The sequence below is a fragment of the Tremella mesenterica genome (genome assembly GCF_000271645.1).
Source record: "Tremella mesenterica DSM 1558 unplaced genomic scaffold TREMEscaffold_13, whole genome shotgun sequence".
NCBI classification, from domain to species: Eukaryota; Fungi; Basidiomycota; class Tremellomycetes; order Tremellales; family Tremellaceae; genus Tremella; species Tremella mesenterica.
Window position 1 is genome coordinate 630,825 of NW_006711237.1, and position 23,124 is coordinate 653,948.

The 23,124-nt window shown below is 47.6% G+C and overlaps 6 protein-coding genes across 6 annotated transcripts; 4 read left to right on the top strand and 2 right to left on the bottom strand.

Annotated features, from left to right (window-relative positions):
• Positions 1-6,334: 6,334 nt before the first annotated feature.
• On the top strand, positions 6,335-8,574 carry TREMEDRAFT_72342 (uncharacterized protein; the record flags this gene model as incomplete). Its single annotated transcript, XM_007007403.1, has 4 exons — positions 6,335-6,378; positions 7,236-7,361; positions 7,598-7,729; positions 7,935-8,574. The coding sequence occupies 4 exons, from the start codon at positions 6,335-6,337 to the stop codon at positions 8,572-8,574; spliced, it is 942 nt and encodes a 313-aa protein (XP_007007465.1).
• A 237-nt stretch (positions 8,575-8,811) lies between these two features.
• TREMEDRAFT_65211 (uncharacterized protein) lies at positions 8,812-10,199 on the bottom strand (the record flags this gene model as incomplete). Its single annotated transcript, XM_007007350.1, has 3 exons — positions 8,812-9,668; positions 9,848-9,984; positions 10,027-10,199. 3 exons carry the CDS (start codon positions 10,197-10,199, stop codon positions 8,812-8,814), a joined length of 1,167 nt encoding a protein of 388 aa, XP_007007412.1.
• A 731-nt stretch (positions 10,200-10,930) lies between these two features.
• TREMEDRAFT_65212 (uncharacterized protein) lies at positions 10,931-11,479 on the bottom strand (the record flags this gene model as incomplete). The annotated part of the gene is made up of 3 exons (XM_007007351.1): positions 10,931-11,173; positions 11,283-11,399; positions 11,453-11,479. 3 exons carry the CDS (start codon positions 11,477-11,479, stop codon positions 10,931-10,933), a joined length of 387 nt encoding a protein of 128 aa, XP_007007413.1.
• A 1,241-nt stretch (positions 11,480-12,720) lies between these two features.
• TREMEDRAFT_74694 (uncharacterized protein) lies at positions 12,721-16,454 on the top strand. Its single transcript, XM_007007404.1, has 8 exons — positions 12,721-12,787; positions 13,940-14,475; positions 14,521-14,584; positions 14,642-14,718; positions 14,772-15,013; positions 15,056-15,884; positions 15,932-16,009; positions 16,119-16,454. The coding sequence occupies exons 2-8, from the start codon at positions 14,156-14,158 to the stop codon at positions 16,258-16,260; spliced, it is 1,752 nt and encodes a 583-aa protein (XP_007007466.1). The 5' UTR covers positions 12,721-12,787; positions 13,940-14,155; the 3' UTR covers positions 16,261-16,454.
• A 3,303-nt stretch (positions 16,455-19,757) lies between these two features.
• On the top strand, positions 19,758-20,462 carry TREMEDRAFT_65215 (uncharacterized protein; the record flags this gene model as incomplete). Its single annotated transcript, XM_007007352.1, has 2 exons — positions 19,758-20,239; positions 20,297-20,462. 2 exons carry the CDS (start codon positions 19,758-19,760, stop codon positions 20,460-20,462), a joined length of 648 nt encoding a protein of 215 aa, XP_007007414.1.
• Positions 20,463-20,946: 484 nt separating this feature from the next.
• TREMEDRAFT_65216 (uncharacterized protein) lies at positions 20,947-21,663 on the top strand (the record flags this gene model as incomplete). The annotated part of the gene is made up of 2 exons (XM_007007353.1): positions 20,947-21,410; positions 21,477-21,663. The coding sequence occupies 2 exons, from the start codon at positions 20,947-20,949 to the stop codon at positions 21,661-21,663; spliced, it is 651 nt and encodes a 216-aa protein (XP_007007415.1).
• Between the last annotated feature and the right edge of the window lie 1,461 nt (positions 21,664-23,124).

The following is a 23,124-nucleotide window of genomic DNA, read 5'->3' on the forward strand; positions in this document are numbered from 1 at the left end:
TTCCCCCAACCGTCTCCTGTTCCTTCTTCTTCTCCTGCTCCTCTCGACGTTTCCTCTCTGCTATCATATCCTTATTCATCTCCATCATCATGTTCATTATCGCCAGCATCATCTTCTGTGTTGTGGCCTCCTCCTCAGTTCCTCCTACTACTTCGCTCCCGGCCGAACTTAGCCTACCTCCTGTGTTCCCTTCCCTTGGTCGTGGGGTCTGTCCCGAATCTTCGGAACCTGTCCTCACCGCTGATGGTTCTGGTAGTCCGCTCTGCTGGGGAGGTGGTTCAAAAGGTAGGGGTGGATAGAAATCATCGCCTTGAGTTGATCCTTCGGGGGTATCAATTGCACCAGGCAATGGTCCCAAGCTTTGTCTTAATTCCTCCAACATCCTCCTCTCCGTCTCCTCTACTGTTTCTCCTGGTCTACTCATACTTCTTGTAACTCTTCTTTCTGGCTGCATACAATCTTGAACTTCTCCGAGGTTTGCACGGGTCGTCGGTAAGAGCGATCCTTGATACTGTCACAATCATCGTTTCTTCTTCTCTACTGACCGACGGTCGACAAACCTCGGCTAACTACGTCGTAGTGGGGCGTCGATGTCTCACTAAGACAGGGTACTCGTCGAGGAACTACGGCTAACTTCGCCGTAGTGATACGTCGAGTGGTAAAATGATAAGATGATCGTCGATGAACTGCGGCTAACTTCGCCGTAGTACGTTGAACTGCTCGGTGGTAGCTCTCCTTAACTCGAAGGTTGTAGCCACTGAATATATCTCTCGCTACTGACAACAATCAAGGATCGCTGAAGAAGTTCAGCGATCTGTAAACTATCTATACTACTCCTCTCTCCTCATAGAACGTGCCTCAACTGCTGCACTGCCTCACGCTCAGTCCTCTTCGTTCAACTTCGCCGTACCTCGCTGTCACGGCCGTCGAGCAACTTCTTCCTTATAGACCGACGGTGGACGAACCTCGGCTAACTTCACGCTTCTGAGTCGATGTCTCACCCAACCAGGAGGGCGCAGACGTCGAAAGGAGTGTAACTACGGCGTACTTCGGCGTAGTTACTCTAACTAAGGCTTTGTTCTATTGATGGCGATGTATCTCGATGTATAGCTATCTCTATTTGTCTTTTACTACTGACAACAATCAAGGATCGCTGAAGAACTTCAGCGATCTTCTCAGCTAATATTATCTACTCCTCCTAGACGTTCATCCAACCCTCTCGCGCTTTGACGTACTTCAACGCACTTCGTCCAACTTCCCCGAGCCCTCGGCCATCCTCTTCCTCCTTCGACTAACTCCGCCTAACATCGCCGCACTTCTGCTCCCATTGTCCCTACTTAGCCTAACTCCGCCTAACATCGCCGCACTTCTGCTCCCATTGTCCCTACTTAGCCTAACCCCGTCTAACTTCGCCGTACTTCTGCTCCCATTGTTCCTACTTAGCCTAACTCCGTCTAACTTCGCCGTACTTCTGCTCCCATTGTCCCTACTTAGCCTAACTCCGTCTAACTTCGCCGTACTTGGTGTCAGAAGTCCTGAGTTACGTGTAGAGTAAAGAGGTTAAGGCGTGATGGGGTTTTGATGGCCAAAGGAGGGTCATTGTTGGTGGAGTAATCGAGGTGTCACGACGTAGTTCGTGACACTCGCCATATCCCCGATATCCTACTCCGCTCACTTTGACTAACTTCGCCTACTTCCCCTGTTCTGCTCTCCCTCGGTTTCCTTCCCCTAACTTCGCCGTAGTTCTCCGCTAGGCGGGGTTATCGTGACAAATCCCCCCTTGGTTCTCGTAACTTCACCGTAGTTGGTCTCAGTGGTTCGAGTGCAGGTTGGTGATGGTGAAAGGAGGGTCGGTGATGGTGGTTGTCAGGGATGTTACGACGTAGTTCGTGACATCCTCCGCTCTCCCTACTTCTTCGCTCCCCGCCAAACTTAGTCCACCTTCCGTGTTCTTCTCCCTTGGTCGTGGAGTTTGTCCCGACCCCTCTGAACCTGTCTGTACAGTCGGTGGTTCTGATAACCCGGTTGGCTGGGGGGGTGGTTCAAGCGGTAGGGGTGGATAAAATTCATCTGTCACAATCGTCGTTTCTTCTTCTCTACTGACCGACGGTCGACAAACCTCGGCTAACTACGTCGTAGTGGGGCGTCGATGTTTCACTAAGACAGGGTACTCGTCGAGGAACTACGGCTAACTTCGCCGTAGTAATACGTCGAGTGGTGAATGATAAGATGGTCGTCGATGAACTACGGCTAACTTCGCCGTAGTACGTTGAACTGCTCGGTGGTCGCTCTCCTTAACTCGAAGGTTGTAGCTACTGAATATATCTCTCGCTACTGACAACAATCAAGGATCGCTGAAGAAGTTCAGCGATCTGTAAACTATCTATACTACTCCTCTCTTCTCGTAGAATGTCCCTCAACTCCTGCACTGCCTCACGCTCAGTCCTCTTCGTTCAACTTCGCCGTACCTTCCCCTGTTCTGCTCTCCCTCGGTTCCCTTCCCCTAACTTCGCCGTAGTTCCCCGCTAGGCGGGGTTATCGTGACAAATCCCCTCTTGGTTCTCGTAACTTAGCCGTAGTTGGTCTCAGTGGTTCGAGTGGAGGTTGGTAGTGGTGAAAGGAAGGTCGGTGATGGTGAAAGGAGGGTCGGTGATGGTGGTTGTCAGGGATGTCACGACGTAGTTCGTGACATCATCCCCTTGGGTTGATCCTTCGGGGGTATCAATTGCACCAGGCAATGATCCCAAGCTTTGTCTTAATTCCTCCAACATCCTCCTCTCCGTCTCTTCTACCGTTTCTCCTGGTCTACTCATACTTCTTGTAACTCTTCTTTCCGGTTTCATACAAACCCGAACTGCTCCGAGGTTTGTACGGGTCGTCGGTAAGAGCGATCCTTGATACTGTCACAATCATCGTTTCTTCTCTTCCAATGACAGACGGTCGACAAACCTCGGCTAACTACGTCGTAGTGGGGCGTCGATGTCTCACTAGGACAGGGTACTCGTCGGGGAACCACGGCTAACTTCGCTGTGGTAATACGTCGAGTGGTAAGTGATGAGGTGATCATCGATCAACTGCGGCTAACTTCACCGTAGTATGTCAAACTGCTCGGTGGTAGCTCTCCTTAACTCGATGGTTGTAGCTACTGAATATATCACTCGCTACCGACAACAATCAAGGATTGCTGAAGAAGTTCAGCGATCTGTAAACTATCTATACTTCTCCTCTCTTCTCATAGAACATCCCTCAACTCCTGCACAGCCTCGCGCTCAGTCCTCTTTGCTCAACTTCGTCGTACCTCGCCATATCCCCGATATCCTACTCTGCTCACTTCGCCCAACTTCGCCTAACTTCCCCTGCTCTGCTCTACCTCGGTTCCCTTCCTCTAACTTCGCCGTAGTTCTCCGTTAGTCGGGGTTGTTGTGACTAATACCCTCCAGGATCTCATAACTTCGCCGTAGTCGGTCTGAGTGGTTCGGGTGGTGGTCGGTGATGGTGAAAGGAGGGTCGGTGATGGTGGTTGTCAGGGATGTTACGACGTGGTTCGTGACACAAAGACAGGTGGACTGCAACTATTTAATTAGCTTGGACAACAACGGTTAGTATGTTGTCCGCAGACTTGTGATGTGGTCGGATAACTAAGATGACTTGCGAAGGATCCGGGCAGGTCGAGATGATGGCGAGGGTGTGTGTGATGGTGTGGACAGGGGTAATGATGATGAGGGATGCGTTGGATGTAAGTAGTATGTCAAGAAGAGGTCTTTTGTGAGTGGCAAATAATATTTTGATCCTTGAGAAAAGGAAACTACAAAATAGGTACGAGCTCTTTATATACTTTTCAAACGTCCTCTCACCCGATAATCAGTACAATTCTTGTATAATGGAGTCACCTGATAATCAGAGGAGAATAGTACAATAAACACCTGATATCCTGCATTATCGTGTGATAATCACCTGATAATTGGTGTATTAGCTGACATTGGTGATAGTCAGGTGAGAATCATATGAGAATCAGGTGATAATATGGGGGATCAGGTGAGAGTCAGGTGAAAATCCCTGACTCAGATGATAGTCAGATGACACTCAGGTGACAGTCCCTGAATCAGGTGATTTGGGGCACAACTTGGTAGAGTTGTGACACTACTGATCAATACACACCCGCTACTGATCAAGAAGTGTACGCCACTGATGAAGAGTACACCCTAGTGATGAGGAGTATGCACTAATGGTCAGAGGTTTTATCTCTTTCAGCAGTGCGGACGACTCAACTGAGAGAAACAGAAGGAAAACCACTTTACTGAGCATATTTAGCCTATATTCGAACCTCTTGAACCTCTACCAAACTCGCAGGATTAAACCAGGTATTTTTGAGTCAAAATCTGCATAATGTGGGGGCTTAAGAAACACCCTCTGAACCCCCTGAAAGATCAGAGCTCATCTAATTCCCAGGCCTCAAGATCACTTCTCGTGGCTCCTTTATTAGTCTGACTTTTCAATGGGTTTTCAGCCTTTGATGAGGAGATATCTTCTGGGGCTTCTAGGATGAGTCAGAGGCTTCTGAAAATTTGTTTAAAACACTGCTTTTGATACAGGGTTTCCTCAGGGTTTCCCCCCTCGAAGTAGGGAGAGGAAGGAGTTTTAGGCTCAGTTTGGAGGATTTTGTCTATAAATAGTGGTTCTAGCTCTCTGTTTGTTTCTCTGTCTCCCTGATTAATTGTCATCATTGATTTCAACTCTCTACTCTAACTTACTGTTGCCTTTAAAACTGTTTGAGACACGCCATTGCGGCTTCATTGTCATCAGTCGTATATTCGTGACAGCTACCACCCAGCATTTCTACGCACCATGGCAAAGCCAGGTGCAGTTCATCAACGATCACCTTATTGTTTCCCACTCGACGTATCACTACGGCGTAGTTAGCCGTAGTTCTTTGACGAGTACCCTGTCTCAGTGAGACATTGACCCCCCAAGACGACGTAGTTAGCCAAGGTTTGTGGACTGTCAGTCAGTAGAGAAGAAGAACCGACGAATTGTGACACTTCTCTAGGTGGGGTTGTTGTGACTAATACTCCCTAGGTTCTTGTAACTTTGCCGTAGTCCGTCTCAGTGGTTTGGGGTTGTGGGGGTTGGTGGTGGATAGTGATTTGGTGATGGTGAAAGGCAGGTTGATGATGGTGGTTGTCAGGGATGTTATGACATGGTTTGTGACTGTCACAACTCTACCAAGCGTGAACCGAGTTCACGTGATTTCAACACATTCCAACTGAAATCCTGCAACTTCAATATGAGTTCCAATGAATTCATATCAGTACATGTGATATCACCATGATATCATACGAGTTCACCATGATACCATATGAGTTCACCATGATACTGTATGAGTTCACCATGAATTCATATGCATTCATCATGAATTCATACGTGTTCACCATGAACACCCCTGAACCCAAATGGGTTCAGTCAGAAATCACCTGAATATTGTATGGAACCGTCATGAACTCTGACCAGAGTTCATACAAGTCCATGCGGACTCACCTGATTCCGGGATGAATCCACATGATATCAGTGTGATTCCACATGATATCAATCTGGATGATTCTGAATTCATACAACGAGTTTGCGCATCACAAATCCCTCAGAAAAGGATATAAGGAGGCCATTTGTAGTTTGTAGTTTTCCTTTTCTCAAGGATCAAAATATTATTTGCCACTCACAAAAGACCTCTTCTTGACATACTACTTACATATGACACATCCCTCATCATCATTACCCCTGCCCACACCATTACACACACCCTTCTTGTCATCTCGACCTGCCCAGATCCTTCGCAAGTCACTTTAGTCGTGTTGATGATGGCTAGGGGTTCGGTGATGGTCAAAGGAGGGTCGTTGTTGATGGGATATTTGGGGTGTCACAACATAGTTCGTGACACAGGTCCAGCCTGGACTCTCATTAATCCCTCTGGCTCCACATGAGATGCAGGCAAAGACGCTACCCTGGACAATCAGATGCTATCATGTGTAAAGAGAAGATATACTTAAAAGTAACAAAGCAAAGAAACTGTCATCCACTGCTTGAATGTGGAGTACACAGATTCCACAAAGCTTGTCTGTGAGGTTGGGGTAGAATGTATTACACGCCAAACATGAATCCATCATGGATGGAAGAAGGTGTCAAGAAAGGCAGAGGAATTGCAGAACTTCATGTACAATGGTGCAAGTGATGTGAAAGTGGCACCCAAAATTACATGGAAAGGCAAAATGAATTTTGAAAATTGTATTTCCAAAACCACTATTTTGAAGGACGACTGTTGGGCCACCGTACTGAGTCCACAATGCAGACTATCGCAACGTCTGGTCTTGACAGTAGTATGCCCAGGTGAGTGATACGCATGTGCTCTGCGTCCTGCATCATTGACGCTTCACCCTACGCAGTGTTTACCGGCAAGGGCGGGGAGCATAGGAGTTGTTGGGGTGACATGCAGGTTGAGGATTGATGGCAAATTGAGACACCTTGAGAAGGTACGGTGGCCCGATAGTCCGTTGCGATTTTCAAATTTCATTCCGCGATTTCCATTCTTGTCCGGCTGATGTCGTACCCAAACACATGAATCATGGGCTGCATCCCTCACCCACAGATCACTCCCAAGGGTCTATACTCGTCGGGTATGCTTATCAGATAGTAAAGAGTACTGCTTGGAAATTTCATGCATGTAGCTGCACAGGGAAGCAAGTAGGAAGGAGCGCTAAATGATCACCAGTATCAATATGAGTAGATGTAGTTGCTGCTCTATGTACATACTTACTTGTACTCAGAGACATTGATTGACACAACTACCGCAAAAACACAGTAAGTGTTTCTCTTGAAATTATATGCAGCATACAGCTACTAATGTCCTCATAGATTTCAATCTCAATAGGAGGAAGAGGAGTTGAGTACCAGCAGTGACTGAAGGTGGAAGGCGGATACCATCTACTATAGGCCAGGTGATCAGGTGAAGTGCCACATTAGTTGGAGAAAATTTGATCTTCTTCCATACAGAATTGCAGGAGATATGCTTAGTACTGAGGGGTAGCTATGTCTTGTGGGATCATGAATCTGGTCTGAACTCCGTACTAAGTGGATGCACGCAGGAGTTATGGGGAAGGAAAGGATAGCATTTGAAATGAAAACGCAAAATCAAAAAACACCAAAATCAAAGAACCATCGGGCCACTGTAGAAGGCTGAAACGCAGTAGTCTCAAACTCAAAGCACTTCTTATAGACCTCAACGGTACTCTTCATATCGGCACTGAACCCACACCAAGAGCTCTCGAGGCTATAGCCAAGCTCCGAGCTGCCAAATTCCCTTTCATATGTTGGTAAGTCCTTCTTACCTCTATCATTTTCTCACCCACGACAACTCCCGTTCTCCCGACTCTTTGATTATCCCGCGATTCTCATGTGCTCATGACATTCCGCTTCTCTTGACTTTTCTGACAACATCTCCCCTTTTCCATGAGCGAAAAGTCCAAACCGGCCAGTCGTCCTCTCGTGGTGCTGTTTGGAAGTCGCCATTGAATATATTGACGGTGATTGAACGTGACTGACAATCAAGCTCTAACTCCACCACAGTCTCCGATTCGGATCTCGTATCCAAGCTGTCTAATATGGGGTTTGATCTTTCCTCAGAAGAGATCATAACTTCTTTGAGCGCATGTCGGCAACTGGTGGAAGATCGTCATCTCCGGTAAGTAAGTCATATCTCCACCTTCCCTCCCTACTTTTTTCGCCTCAAATCTTGCACAAAAACTCTTCTCTTATACATCACACTGATAGATTGTACCACTGAATGTGCATGGTCATCACCTTCTCTTCTCGGAGAAATTCTTTCTTCGGCGATATCGACTCCGACGATCTCTTAAAAGCAAGAGAATTACATTACTCACGATCAGACCTTTTCTTTTACTCTCCCCTTCTGCCCAGAAGGATTTCCCTCGTATACTCGACGACCACAATGAGACTACACCATACGACAGCGTCGTCATTGGTTTACATCCCCCTTCTCTCTCATATGAAAATATCAATCTGGCATTCCGCATTCTCAAATCTGAACCTATCTCACACCCCCACTCCCAGTCCACACTTTACAGCACACATGACAGTCCCTCAGACTTAAGACAATCCGAGACGCCCAGAAAACCGGTACTTATCGCTCCTCACACAGCAATGTTTCGTCAGGTCCCTGAGTCGTCTGATCTCCCCGCGGGTCTTTCACTAGGGATAGGACCCTTCGTTCGGGGGTTAGAACATGCCAGTGGGGTGAAAGCGGAAATAGTTGGGAAACCCACTCGACAATTCTTCGAGTTAGCGATCGAAAGACTCAAACGTATGTATCCAGGACTGGAATTGAATGAAGGGGAAATAGGAATCGTGGGTGATGATGTGGTTCATGATCTTGGTGAAGGCGCGAAAGAATTGGGGTTGGGAAGGGTTTTGGTCAAGACTGGGAAATATAGAGAAGGCATGGAGAAGGGAGAAGGAGTAGATGTTGTTGAGTGCTTCGCTGATTTCGTGGATGATTTATTGGGATGAGTTGTACAATTTGGGTGTAACTATCTGTTGGTTGTCTTGATCAAAATGTAATACGGTGTATAGAGTACCTATAGGGTGTACATATAAAGCTATAGATGAAGATATGCCATCCAGACATCAACAATGCTAATAAAAAGTGGTACAAACTCGTAACCTTGCAACCGTAATCGTGAGTCGTGATGGACAATGTGGCCTCGAAAAGTATCCTGGATCCTGTCCCTACAACAATGAAACACCCTAAAAGCCCATATGCGCCGCCAACTCTGGTCGTCTACAAGAGCCCGGACCTATCCAGACACCCGCAAACGGACCCGCATGATCCAACAACGACGTTTTCGACAACTCCATCTCCTCACTGCAAACCCGATCTTTGCCCTCTCCACGACAGGCATAAGCAACCCTAGGATCCGCTCCAACCCAAATTTCCCCCACTGGAGGATGTACCAAACCCATATGACGTTCTGGGAGATGTACCACCGTATCGGCATACGAAGTGATCTTGTGAATCTTTAATTTCCCGTGGGTCTCTTCTACCAAATCCTCAACCCAATCAGCAAACACCGTATCGCCCACTCTAGGCAGACCGAAAAGAGTCGCAGTGATATCGATCTCTGGCAGCGGTGTTATGTAAGATGCGGCGGCAGGACCTGAAACTTCCAGATGTAATGCGAGAGCGATAAGCAGACCTAGAGCGGCGCCTATTCCATGACCGACTACATCTACGTGTTTGATCTGAGACTTTGATGCGGAGGAGTGACGGGTCGACCAAGAAGTCAAAACGGAACGAAGAATGTCTGTACCTGATTGGAAAGGAGGAAGAGGATTCTCGAGGTACCCGAGTAAGGATACGAGGGCGTCGGTACCGCGTGTCTCTAGTGCAGGGATGTAAGAATGATGGATCGAGGGCGGGGGAAGAAAAGGCAAAACTTCAGGTGGGAAAAGCCAGGATGGGAGGTCGACTAGGTTGGAGGAAAGACCGTGAGTCAGATTGTGGGTAGGAGACGAGGAGAGGAGTTCAAGGGTTTGGTCTAGAGAAGGCAAGGAGGACAATGCGAGAGTGAGAGTTTGGGAAGAAGGATTGTGAGATATGTACCCTTGTTTGTCAGTGACATTTCATCATGTTTGTGCTTCCTCTTCCGACATCTGCTTCTCATTGTTTCTTCAGGTTCTGACATGGCTTCGGGGACGAGAAGTGACTTGATACTCAGAGGTGGATGATTAGATGGACAGGACATAGAGTGAAGATGAGACGGAGAGAGAAATTACAACTCACAGCTGATTGGGAGCTCATCCTCATATGGTTCCCTCTCCCGACTAGAAGCGACAACCGAACCAGTCTTTGCCACTCTTTGTAGGTTTTCGCCTTTACGCGGAGGCTGCAACTGTCGATCCTGGGGACAATACGCATTACTACCTATTAGTGTTTTCCTCAGACATATCGAACGAGCTCACCTGGCTATGGTGGCCAACCTGGCAATCTCCATCATGTCGGCTCTTGACACTGGCGTCTTTCCTACCGGTATTGTTTGAGCGGAATTTGTCGAGTCGGTAAGAATCGAAATGAAGTTATTTGCGGGCATACCCGCCACACTCAAACCAAGAGTGAGTAGGATGACTGGGAACATATTGCTGGAGAAGCTTGATGATAACGATGAAAGGTAATCTGAGAGAAACTGTGTGTGAAGGATGAAGAAAGATATTCAGAGGTCTGAAAATAAAACTTGAGTAAAAGTTCGTTATGGAAGTATTATAGAAGTTGAAAGTTTAAGGGGGTTGTTGTTCAAGAAAGCTGAATGAGTAATTGAGATTGTCAAAGCAGTCAACGTCCACATATATCTACTTCGACGCATTAATCTCTATCGTCAGTCTTACGATCTGACGATCACTACGAGTCTCATTTGATCACAAAAGAAAGTAGACCATTAGGCGAAAGCCGGACTGGCTATGAGTAGAACAAACACCGGGGTTAGTATAGTCACTTTATCATTATGTCAAGATGAAAGTGGAAAGCAGCGAATTGCGAGGAAACAGGTTAGCCTTGGTCTACCGTTGTCCACGTGGCATACTCCCTCTACGGTGTAATTTACCGCTTTGGGTTAGCTCAGGGCCAGACGGAACATGAGCCAGCAGGCACCGCGACAACTTTGACGCTTCTTTCTTTTTCTTCATCTCGTCTCAGTACTGTAGCTTTGAACTTACCGGGTTTGAAGGACCGAGTGGAAATCAACGCCATGTTGAGACCTATTTACCCTACATTCTTGAGCCGAACAATGTTCAACTGGACAAGATCTAGACTTCGGATCGGGTCGTCGATCATTTGGGTTGTCACGCATTGATACCCTTTGCGCTTGCCTGCCTAGCTAGGAGGTCTAGAGAGATGTAAGCAACTACCAGCGATCGGCGACCACGCTCCGTTGTCTTGTGGGGCGGGGCATGAGTGAAAGCAAGGAATAACATATCTGACAGCCGACTCCTTGACGAGTGAAGCGTGAAGCAAGTGTTCCTCAGGCGTTGTGGGATATCTGAACACTGCGCCTCCTGCACCTTGAGAGCATATATCCGTTCTCCCGCGTCGGATACCTCTTTTCTTCTCCAGCATCTGATTGTCCGTTCCTCAGTCACTTTCGGTTCCGTAACTCATTGAGGTACAAACAACGTACATCCGTTCGTTTCTCTTTCCCCTCTCTCTACTGTATTTCACCACTGACCCAGTCGCGCCAGTCGGTCAGTCGGTGGATCAGTGGCTTGTGGGTGATTCGGAAGATTGGACATTCGGCGCCCTTCCGGAAACCCTGTTCACTAGCGTCTTTTCCGGTCTCGACTGTCTGTCTTATGCATCCTATTCACCTCTTGTCACTCTTTTTCACTTGATACTCACTTTCCTTTCCATTCCAACCCGCATCATTCTCTAGTGATCTTTTCAAATTCAATACCCCACGACCCCGAAGCTTCAGACCAGAAAGTGGAGGTGTATTATCAAGAGCTCTGCAGTCGACCAGTCTGCGCTCGGACCTCGGGATCCTCGGATCACATCATTAGGTGAGTCTCGATCGGGTATTTTTCATTCATGTGTCTTGTGCTTTTCGTGCCTCTTGACCGTATGACGATCAACGTCAGTGCGTCGATCTCTATCCCCTATCTATTCATCATTCAACGTCTTTGACGACTTTGCATTTTGCTGTGCTTTATCTCATCCGATCATCTGGAATTTATGGATCGTCTTGCTCGCCGAAATGTTTCACCAAGCTACGGAACGTCCCGAAGTCTATATATTTGAAAGGAGGCCCGTGACATGGTACAGGTACGAGTATCCGCAAGTGGGGTACGAGGAGTGACCCATGATACGGGAAATAAGCGTTGACGACCTACGGCGAGGGTACCGAATGGGAGAGAGGACTCTATCATTCACTAAACCTCAACTTCCACACATCTCTCACACTGACCGATGAGAAGTTCTGACCAGGAGAGGAAAGATAGGACGGGTCGTCCTGACCCAATCTCCTGGGTTTCCCGATCCCGAAAGTCTGGAAAGTGACACGACCCTTTATTGGTCATGATACCCTTCCTCAAGGAACGGCGATTATCCCTTAGCCTTTCGGGGTATCTTAATTCGATTATCGCCCAGGAAGATTAGACGGGAAATGGGGATCAAGATGGCTCGTGAACCCCAAGTGTTAATGCGGAGGCTCGTGTTGATAAGATACTTGAGTCAACAGAGTACGAAAAATGCTGATGCTTTGTCAGAAGTACGATTTTTACACTCCTTTCGATCCACCTTTTCGATCCTGCCCTCTTGGGACAATCCATCTTCACTCAGGAGGATCATACATATGCGCATGCGGCTGTGCTGGGCGAGATTCATACGAGGATCCCAACTTGTCGAGCTAACTTTATCAACCATCGAAACCGGCGTTGAACAAGCACGGGCCGAAGATCTAGTAGATACGTCTCTTTGGTTCGAGATCGGTGCTCGTATGCCGCCACCTCCACTTTCTCCTTTACAAGACTAGTCCGAACCAGTTACCCGGCGTCGTCTCCTCTCGTCGTCACTCATCGCCTCCGAGCTCTTTTAAGAAGATCCGTCCGGTCAAACACCCTTTCTCTCCGCCATCAGCTGCAAGTCTCAAGTCACCGGCTGTCGGTCTCCGAACTTGCCGGCTCAAAAGTCAAAACTTTCTTCACGCCCAGTCTAGTACGGCGCCCCAATCTATGGGTGAGTACGCCCTTTCTACAGTATATCCCTCTTTTCTTTCTTTTTCCATCAGACGCGTTGTCGAGGGGTGCGTGTTTGTTCATCATGAAATGCGCGTGGACAAAAGTCGTTTTGCTGGAGTCATCACGCCGTACGCCGACATCACTCCGTCATTTTTATCCTCTAGCCATATTGGCCACATTCATCCCCTTTGACACATTTGCCGCTGGATTTTTGATTTCTCATACGCCCTATCCTATCATGCTCTGAGACACAAGTGGCAAGTTTGTTGCGTAGGGCGTGATCCATTGCGCCCATGAGGTTCAAAGTTGTGGCGTGGCGGCGTGGGGTCTTTGTCGAAAAGAGCAAATTTCCTTCCCGAGTCTCGCGATGCCGGCGGCATGCGGTAGCGGCAAGTAGGGAAAGGTTAGACGTCGTGCTTGTCCCCTATCCCTGTGATCGTGGCTTGTCGAGATGTGGGGCATGGGAGGTAGGACATGGGGTACATGAGTCATCATGTTAGGGTCGTAGGTCGATGACAGTTCTCTCGGTTGAAGGTATTTGACCCCGAGAAAGGCAAGAGATGTAAAAGAAGGGGAGAGATCCGCGCCCGACCTATGATACCCTCCCTTTACCCTTTACCCTTTTGGCATTTTTATTCCTACCAAATGTCCCTCCCCTAGCCCTTGGTGGCACGTCATGTCAACCAAACAAGTCAATCATTCATGATCCACTTCTCTCCTTCTCTCTCTCTCTCTCTCTCCTCCCCTCCCCTCTCCTCTCCCCTCACCTACACCTACACTACCATCATTCAAACTTTCGTCATGTCACTTTCAACAAGTCGTTTCCATTCACCACGGATCAGCTTTGGCTCTCCGTTTATCCCTTCACCTGTCACAAGTTTCTCCTCCTTTGTCCAATCGCAGATCATGCGACAGTAATAAATCCATTCGTCAAAGGGCCGTTTTATCGATCTGATACTTGTCGCTCTATTTCCTTGCTTGCGTACTCAAACCTTGGTCTTTTCAACTCCTTGAAATCCTTCTTATGACCACGCCCCCTCGGCCCCTCCCTCGCCATCCTTTTACTCTCATCTCGTTTCCTTTGATCAAATCTCCGAGATCGCTTGATCAATGAAAGAGTATATCAACGAGCATCACAGCTGACCCCTTGGCCCCTTGTCAGATCATCTCCTAAACCAAGTATCAAATTTCAAACCAGACGACTTATATTTCTTCCCGGAAATCCATTAAAAGCCTCCCTCGATGACCTGAAGGAAACTCTCGACACCATTTTCCTCCGTACCATAAATAAGGCATAAGATCGCGTGACAAACGACAACTGTCCCGACGACCAAACGAATATACTTCAATACCCAACAAAACCGGCATGATACCTCGTCATGAACCCTCGCCAACGTCGTCCTCTCACCCTTCCCCGCCATACCACTCCTCCCCTTCTCGTCTGGGAAAAAGACGGCGACCATCTCCTCCACCTTCACCACCTCCGACGGGAGCAGAGCCGGGACTCGTGTCCAAAGGTTCTCGATCCTACTCGTCACCCACACCGCCAGCTACTCGTACACGGTATTCATCTCCTGTACCTCGGACAAGATCCACAGCTCAGTATCCTACGTCAACCTCCCCTGCAACCCTGTCGGAGTCAGACGAGGGAGGTGCCACCCCCCTCCCCTCCGCCGGTGGAGGCTGGTGAGTTCAGCTCATGTAGAGCCCCACATCTTGCTGACTTCTCAGGACATATCATCTCGAGGTCATCCAACAACCTATCCGCGCACGCGCATGTGGCTTCGGTGACAAGGTGAGTTGACCTCCTTCCGTTCCTTTCTGAACTAGTCAATTGACTCTTTCCCCTTAGGATCGACGACCCCTTTCACCGCCTCCTATTATCCGACTTTGGGTTCGCACCGCCACCGGAGAGACAGTCGATCCAAAGTAAGTATCTCCTTTTACTTCCAGAACCTTTGGCAGGAAGATTGATGATCCAGTCATATCAATGTTCACTTCCTGATCCTCACGGTAGACCTATGGTCGGCGGATCGTACCTCTCAAAGGAATGTGGTCATGCATCCTGCGGCAAGTGGAGGAAAGGAAGAATTCTCTTCATATCCTTCTGGGATGGAACACCATTTTCCCGTGGCTAGTTCTTCTCGGCCGAGTACTTCGTATTCTCGACCTGACACAGGGTATTCGACTTCAAGTTGGGCAGAGTTAGGTCCATCGTCACGAGGTTGGTCAATCCGCTTTGTTCAGATATTCGACTGACATGTAGCACCAGCCTATCCTACCGCTACTTCCCCCCTTCCCTCACCTTATTCTCGCATGACAGCATCTGATGGATATTTTCCTCAGTCAGCTCCACGCTCTCCAATCTCAGCTCCATGGGCTCCACTAACACCACCACAACCACCTACCCCAGTCCGTCGTTCAAGCTATACTGGCCAACAGGCGTATCACGTCCAAGAGCCTCAACGTCCCGTCACTGCACCAGCTCCGTCGGATCCCACTCATAGCTCTCACCATCCTCCCCCTCGCATGCTTCCTTTTCCATTACCCTCTCTCGCCTCGATCACAGAAAGGTTCGAGGGATGGTCAAAACCTCAAACCCCGACCACCTTACCCGCCATGCGCTATCGTTCACAAGAAGAAACGTCGTATCGGCCTTCCACCGGTACCACCGAATCTCGAGCTCCTACAGATTACTCTTTCGGTCGTCCTACTTCGAGCGGCACGTCTGCCACCTGGTATTCTGATCAACAGTACAAAGATTCGACACCTATGGAACAGAGACCAACAACAGCCGGTAGCGGTTGGGGCAGACCATCAAGCTCAAGTTCAAGCGTGCGTTTTGTAGATCGGCCAGGATCTTCTCACGGCTACGCCTCAGAATATCCGGTGCCGGGGATGGACATGAGACAACGGGCAGAGTCACCTGTGGATTCGGGGAGTTATAGTCGGGTATTGGTGGGATCTTTATGTACCATCTGTCGAAGATTGAAAGATCCGGATGGCAACTTTGGACTGTTCTTCTTTGCTCACGATTTGGGGGTCAGGACAGAGGGAACATTTACACTCAAATTTTCATTGTCCAACTTGGCTGCGTAAGTCGTCTCCACGATATAATGAGAGCTCTCGATTGACGAGACAGGATGTTGGTAGGGGTACCGTCTGCTGGTCAACAAACACATGTGCTGGCGGAAGTCTTCAGTACTCCGTTCACGGTATTGTGAGTCTCTCTTCAGCTCTTCTTCCAATGAACAGCTTGACGAACCAATCACCTCTCATCAAATTCCTAGATCCTCTCTTGATTAAAATTATGATAGGCTGATGGTCAGCTCGGCAAAGAAATTCCCAGGGGTCATACCCACTACCGACCTTACCCGGTTATTTGCCGGTCAAAATGTCCGTCTACCCACTCGACAAAAGCGGGCGATCGAAGGTGGAGACGATTCCATCGAAGGGGAAGATGACGATTGATAGACTCATAAATTCACTCTTACACTACTGCACATTGACATATAACAACATTACACGACGGAAGGATATTGTAAGGGTGGTTGTGTCTGTGAACGAAAGTATATACTAAATCACCATATAAAGAGTTAGTCTATTATACACTACAGTAACTAGTAAGAAGATAGTTTGAGGGAATGACATGATCTTGTCTTGTGGCCTTGTAATAAAATACGCACGCATCGGATCTTCTCAAACATCTTTAGAGATGCCCGCCGTGGCCGCGATCGATCAGGCACCGCTTCCCCCCCTTGCCCCACCTTGAACACCTCGAGGTCCTTTCTTCCTCCGTCGCTCATTTACGAAACTTACCTTACTTGCCTTTCATGTTTATCTTCACTCCACTTCTGTATCTAGGCTACACCGAGTGGCCGACCGATTGTCACAGGTAGCTCAATCACTCCAAGGCATCTTCTTGTCGGAGAACAAACATCTCATGAGTTCTTCCACACCCGAGTCTACTCAACGCACAGTGACATCTAATGAGGACGCTCTACCTTTATCGAAAGAAGACGAAAGGGAGAGAAGAATGAGAGAAGATGAAGCGGCTAGGAAGATACAGAGAACGTATAGGAATTACAGAGCTTGGAAGTTGAAGATGTACGTCATTCTCCCAAACCGGTTTCATGTCTCATCTGCCTCACCCCCCGCCTTTCGGTATATTGCTACTTTCCGGATCATCACAGAGGGGAAACTGCTATGATAGAGACTTGTCTTATGTATTTGAGGGATGAAAATGACTTAGCACGATCCGACAGGAGGGAAAGATCTGTCGGTTGACACTGTGCTCGAGATTTCCTTCAAATCGACACCCTATGTCAGACTCGAGGAATGCAGTGGAATAACATTCAACGGACGTCCAACCCATGCTACGTAGTCATATCAGTGATAGGATGAGGCCCTTCTAGACGAGTGGAAAGACGCGCTCAATGGAGAAAAGGTCATGAGTTCTAGCTGACTTGGATAGGGAACGGGATGCCAGATGGAACGATATGAGTAAGCAGCTCGGGAATAGATCGTACGCACAGGAACAGATGGAGAATAAGAATGATGTTGCTTCGAGGTGAGCTCGACCCCTCCCCTTTCCCTATTTCAGCTCAAACATTCCGGTGTTCGCAATCTGGCATGCCCATCGGGGTCTTTCATACAAGTTTGACTCTTCCAGACCAATGTCGCCTAGGGTCGACTTTAGGGCACACAACTACCCAGAACGTTGCACAGAGCTCATGTCACAGGTGGCATCGCGGTCTGCACGCAGCGGAACGAATACAAGATGGTGACGCGCTATACGAAGCCACTCCTGATCATACCTCCTCCATCCGAACCAAATCAGCCTTTGACTATGGCGAATGGACGGAAGAGGAGAAATCTAAAGCTCTCAAGAAGCGCAGAGCAACTTTTCTGGGAAGTCTCAGTATGGGTATAGGGAAAGAAAGGGACCAAACGATGGAATTGCCTTTTCAAAGTAAAGCATTGGAACAACAACATTGGTAAGTCTTGCTATATGTGAGTCGAGTATATCTGATGATGAGGCTAGAGATGATTGATGCTAAACATCGTTATGGTAGCTGCCTTTCAGAAACGACTACAAAAGCTGACATGTTAGGAAGCAACCTGAAGTTCTACTTCCGTATCTGGCAAGAGGCTGAGACCGAGGATAATTTCTTCCGATGGTTCGTTCTGCCGCTAGGGCTCAGATGGTATTGACTGACGATGAGGCTGGACAAAGGCGCCGGGAAAGCCCTCGACCTAGAGGTTCTTCCCCGTGAACGACTTGAAAATGAATGCATCACCTATCTTTCGGCCGATCAGCGCTTGAACTACTTGGTCAACGTTGATAGAAATGGTCGTTTGAGATGGTTAGTCCAACTCTCACAAGAGGTTCAAGCATTGAGAACAGGGCAAGAAACGACGAACTGGTCGATACAGCGGCCGGAAAATGGCACGATGCCGGCAACGGCGGTGGTATCATTCCTGACAACCCTACAGAGCAGATCAACCAGGGAGACGGGCAAGAACAACGGTTTGTGGACGATACATCTCTGAGATCTTCTCGAAGCTCAGTCAGTTATTCTGCCGGTTCGGAGCTACAAGACAACGAAGATACTCATTATGTTGGTCTGGATAAAGACAAGGGACGAAATTGGCTGCAGAGGAAGACGAAGGGCATCACCCCTAGTGGGATCAGGAAAGATCTATTGAGGAAAACTGTCAGGTCAGTCAATCAATCAATAATGCAAGATATAGACTGACATAGTAGGCGAAATACATGGATATACGTTTGCGATATGAAGATGAATATGTTTGTCGGTATCAAGAAAAGCGGCTTGTTTCAACATTCTTCTTGTAAGCCTTCAATTACATTGTACATATATATGAGATTGGCTGATCTATAGTCATAGCGGGTGGAAAGGTCACTTCGGCGGGAATCATCATACTCAAAAACGGTCTCATCAAAAGTCTGAATCCTCTCAGTGGACATTATCGGAGTTCCATCCAGGTCAGCGAGCACAGGACAAGAATGTACATTGAGTTGATCATCAGCACCATCGAGCTTTCATCGCTCAACTGGAAAAAAAGGGTGCGGATCTGTCTCATGTCAAACTGGCCAAGAGCGTCTTTGTAAGCGTCACTTTTACTACATGGGGTAAGAAACTGACGGTCCAGTCGTTATGGGGTTTGGCAAAATACGCTGCTTTTACCAAAGGTCAAAAAGCGATATACTCTGCATTCCTTTCAGCGTTGAGATTGTCCCATGAGCCAACCGAGAAGGAAAAGTCGAGGAAGCTGAAGCAACATTCGGAAGTTGAGGCTCGGGAGCACGAGGAGAGGTTGAAGGAGGTCCATAGGGCGGAGGCAAGCGAAAAAGTGGGGCAGGGGAGTAAGCAGAAAACACAAGAGGTCATCTCTGAGGCTAAAAGGTAAGTCTTCAAGTTGAGATCCACGTGCAGATTCCTGATAGGAACGAGGCTGACAAGTAGGGAGGAGAACAAGGAAAGAAAAGACGACACAAAGCAAGAAATACGACCAACATGACACTATTATCATAGACTCGGATGCTATTGCCACTGATATCACCACTGACCGTGACTCACACGCTTAGAACGAACAAAGGTTGAGATCCATTGTGAGTTGTCATTTGTGGTGATCGAACGGGTGAGGTCCGAGCGTTTCACCTCACGAAGTCACATCTCATCTTAATATACTCATGGTTGGGTCTGACGGGCTCGAGGGCTACAGAGTTCGCTTTCATATGGTGTGCTCATGTCACCTGACACGTCCTGCCAACACAATCCTTTCATTCAAGGGCATGTATTCTGACACAAAGACTTTTAGACAAGAAGAGCCCTCCTTTATCCTGCTCATATCAGGTTAAGAGTGTGCTCAAACAGCTGGTGAATTGCATCTATTCCCTTTCCCCTCCTCCACCGACACTCTTCACAGACTTCTCAGACCACACCATGTCAACTTGGCAGAATGACGAAAAGATTGCCCCAAAGGGGTCGGCAATCGATACCTCTCTCCGCCTCCGGACAACAGAACGCTACTATTGGACAATCCTCTATTCGTTCAAAAAGTTTAAGACCACTGAGGAAGCCGTGACGGCATTGAACACCATACGATATGAGCAGCAACAGCTTGCTAAAACCGTTGGGGAGAGGACAGCTGAAGATGATCCAACCAGAAGAATTGACATCTCACAGTATTTCCAACAAGACACAGGCATTTCATACCCTCCATCACACATCACCGGAGACGCTGGCACTTTGACAGTGTGGGTGAGGGGATGTGCGACTGATCTGGAAAGGCAGCGATACGAATATATCACTGAAATGCAATATCCACTTGCTAATCATATCCTATGGGAACAAGAGACACTTGACCTAGTCATGAAGTGTACAAAAGCTTTATCAATGGTTTGGGAAGATGTGGATCCTATTCGGTGTGTAAAACAAATACTTTGTCCTCACAGGATGGAATGGACACAGGCTGATTGCAGATCCTCTCAATTATCTTGGGCTCTTTCTCAACTTTACAAATCTCGTTTGCAGAATGCTGACTCCAGGACCACAGTGGATATTTATGAGAAGAGCGTCACGGAAGTTCAAGAAGCAATGAAGAGGCTCCAAGGCTCCCTTCAAGAAAGCAAAACCAATGTCCACTAGAGCCACAGGATCACATCCAGACTATCACACTTAATTCACTTGATTTGCGCTTCTGCCGGTGTCAATTGAAGGGAGGATCAAAGTAAATTGAAGCAGCCATGATACCTTAGCTGGCGCATTGACAGAAGACACTTAATTGCTTGAATGACCCATGCAATGGTGCTCACTAAATGGCTAGCCTGAACAACAGCCCAGAACGAGGAAGATGTTTCATCCGGCCAGAGTCTTCTTTATTGTTATTCGCTCCGATTAGCTCACGCCTTATTGACGTGATCAGGTTATGGCGTGACGTCTTTCCCTCCTTTTGAATCGTATAGACTGAAACGAGAAGCCTACTAATGACTTATTCTCCTTTGAACCGTTTAATGCAAGAGGACACAGAGTACTTAAGCATGATCATGATAAGTACAATACACTTGTCTTACTTTCCCCAAATTTTCCCCAAATTGAATTGACTCTGAACATACTCCATATCATACACAATATGACAACTCCACAGGACGTTGAACAACCAATTGATACTGACGGAGTTTCATTGGACCATGAGACGCGAAGAACCTCTACTCTACTTTTTTGCAGTAGCATTATCCTTGGTTCTTCGAAGCTGCAAAAGACAGACAACGTCCTGACAGCCATTTCCAGTATACAATCACACGTCACACCCTATGGCCCCTCAGCTTGTGGTACATGTGATTGTACTAGTGTTCCTCAAGATCTCCAACAGAAACCAGGACAGTCCTACACCTCACCATATAACACCAGGGACGTGGGAATTCTAGACGACTGGGTGAAGAGTCTGGCTGGTGAAACACTAGGCAGGGACACAAATCTCATCCTAGATGTAGGTTCCTCCACCAACCCAACAAGCACTTTTGAAGCAACACTCCACACTGCAAGCCAATGTGTTGATGCCCTCAAGACAGTCTGGAGGGAAGCTGAGCCTCATCGGTGAGTCAAAATCAATCTCTTCAGAGTATGAACCACACAGATTTGTTCAGATGCTGATGGTACAAGAACTCTACAGCTGGCACAAGCTCTGTATGATCTTGAAAAAGTGCGTTCTGAGCTGGGTGAAGTCAAGGAAACGTTGGACACTTATGGTAAGGGGATCTACGCTTATCAGCTGGAGAGCGAAAGTCTGAGGGATGAGAACGAAAGTCTGAGGCATGAGATGGAAAGTCTGAGGAATGAGACCGAATGACTGAGAAACGGAGGAAAATTGAACGGATCTGATTTGTTTTCCACAACTGTTTGAAAGCAAGTCCATTCAATCAGACTAACTGAAGCCTCGTGGCCCCTCCACGGAGCTGCGCGGAAGCAGGGATGAGATGTATTTATTGACTTGTACTTGTCCACTGAGTGATCCTGCTCAATCTGCCTGTGAAATTAGCTTCGAGACCCCCCCCTTTCCCTTCTGTCGCGATATCACGGGTACCTTACCTGGTAGTCGTACTCCATTTTCTACTCCCGTCCCCGTCTCCATTCCCGCGTCCGGGCTTACTCCATTTGGTACTACGCCTGGTACCAATCCTTTGACACCTCTACCCTTTTTTACATCTCCATCTCGGTAAGTATCATCGCTCTTCCTCTGCTATTCTACCTCAACTTTATTACAAACTATGCATGCTCTTCATCGGTATCATCCCGCTTGTTTTTAGTATATAGACGTAGTCTTTTCTCAGCAATGTCTTGTCGAATGTATTTTGTGTTTTCCTAGTTATATCATTTGACATACATCTCATCGATCTTACAGATCTCTTCGAAACACTACATCACTAGGTTTGTTCCTTACAAGGCCTCATTGTCACAGCTCATCGACACAGACTATTCCGACGTCTGGTCCTTACACCTTCCCCTTCGAGTGTGTCTCAGAATCTCTGACCGTCTTGTCTTTCAAATCACTCTGGAGACGTCTCTTGTCTGGCCATTTTGTTTGACTTCGCACAGGGAATGGGCGAGTCCCGCATTGACCATGCCAAGCATGGCCAACCCCCTTGAATCATCAGCTGACTGTGTGCTCATCTCATATCGTCTTGTACTGGAAAAGAGAGCCTGTTAGGTGACGTACGGAATGTTGAAATACACGTCATCGTGATAAGCGACTCATACTACCATATTGTTTCCTCCCTGGTAGTTTTTCATTGCTTTCTACAGAGCTAAGAACTACCAGATACATTTGTCTGTAACTACCGCTCCAGCAATCACTATCGACACGGAAGACGTGACACTTTTGTTAGCCGATAGAATCGGGCCAGGACGGCCGAACCGCCGTTAGAATTACCCCTTCCGTCGAATATTTCTCCGTTCAACTTATCCTCTGAACTTTATTTGATCGTCTCTGGTTTTATGTGTGTGAGTGGAATGTGATAAGTATAGAGACATGTAGAATTGATGCATGCTCTTTTTCCCCTCTGTATTACCATTTAATTATTAGTTAACAACTTTGAAGTGTCATGTCACGGTCCTGTCCTTGACAGACCTCGATGGATCAAAGACAGGTGGACTGCAACTGTTTAGTTAGCTTGGACAACGACGGTTAGTATGTTGTCTGTAGACTTGTGATGTGGTCGGACGACTTAAGTGACTTGCGAAGGATCCGGGCAGGTTGAGATGACGATAGAGGTGTATGTGATGGTGAGGGATGTATCAGATGTAAGTAGAA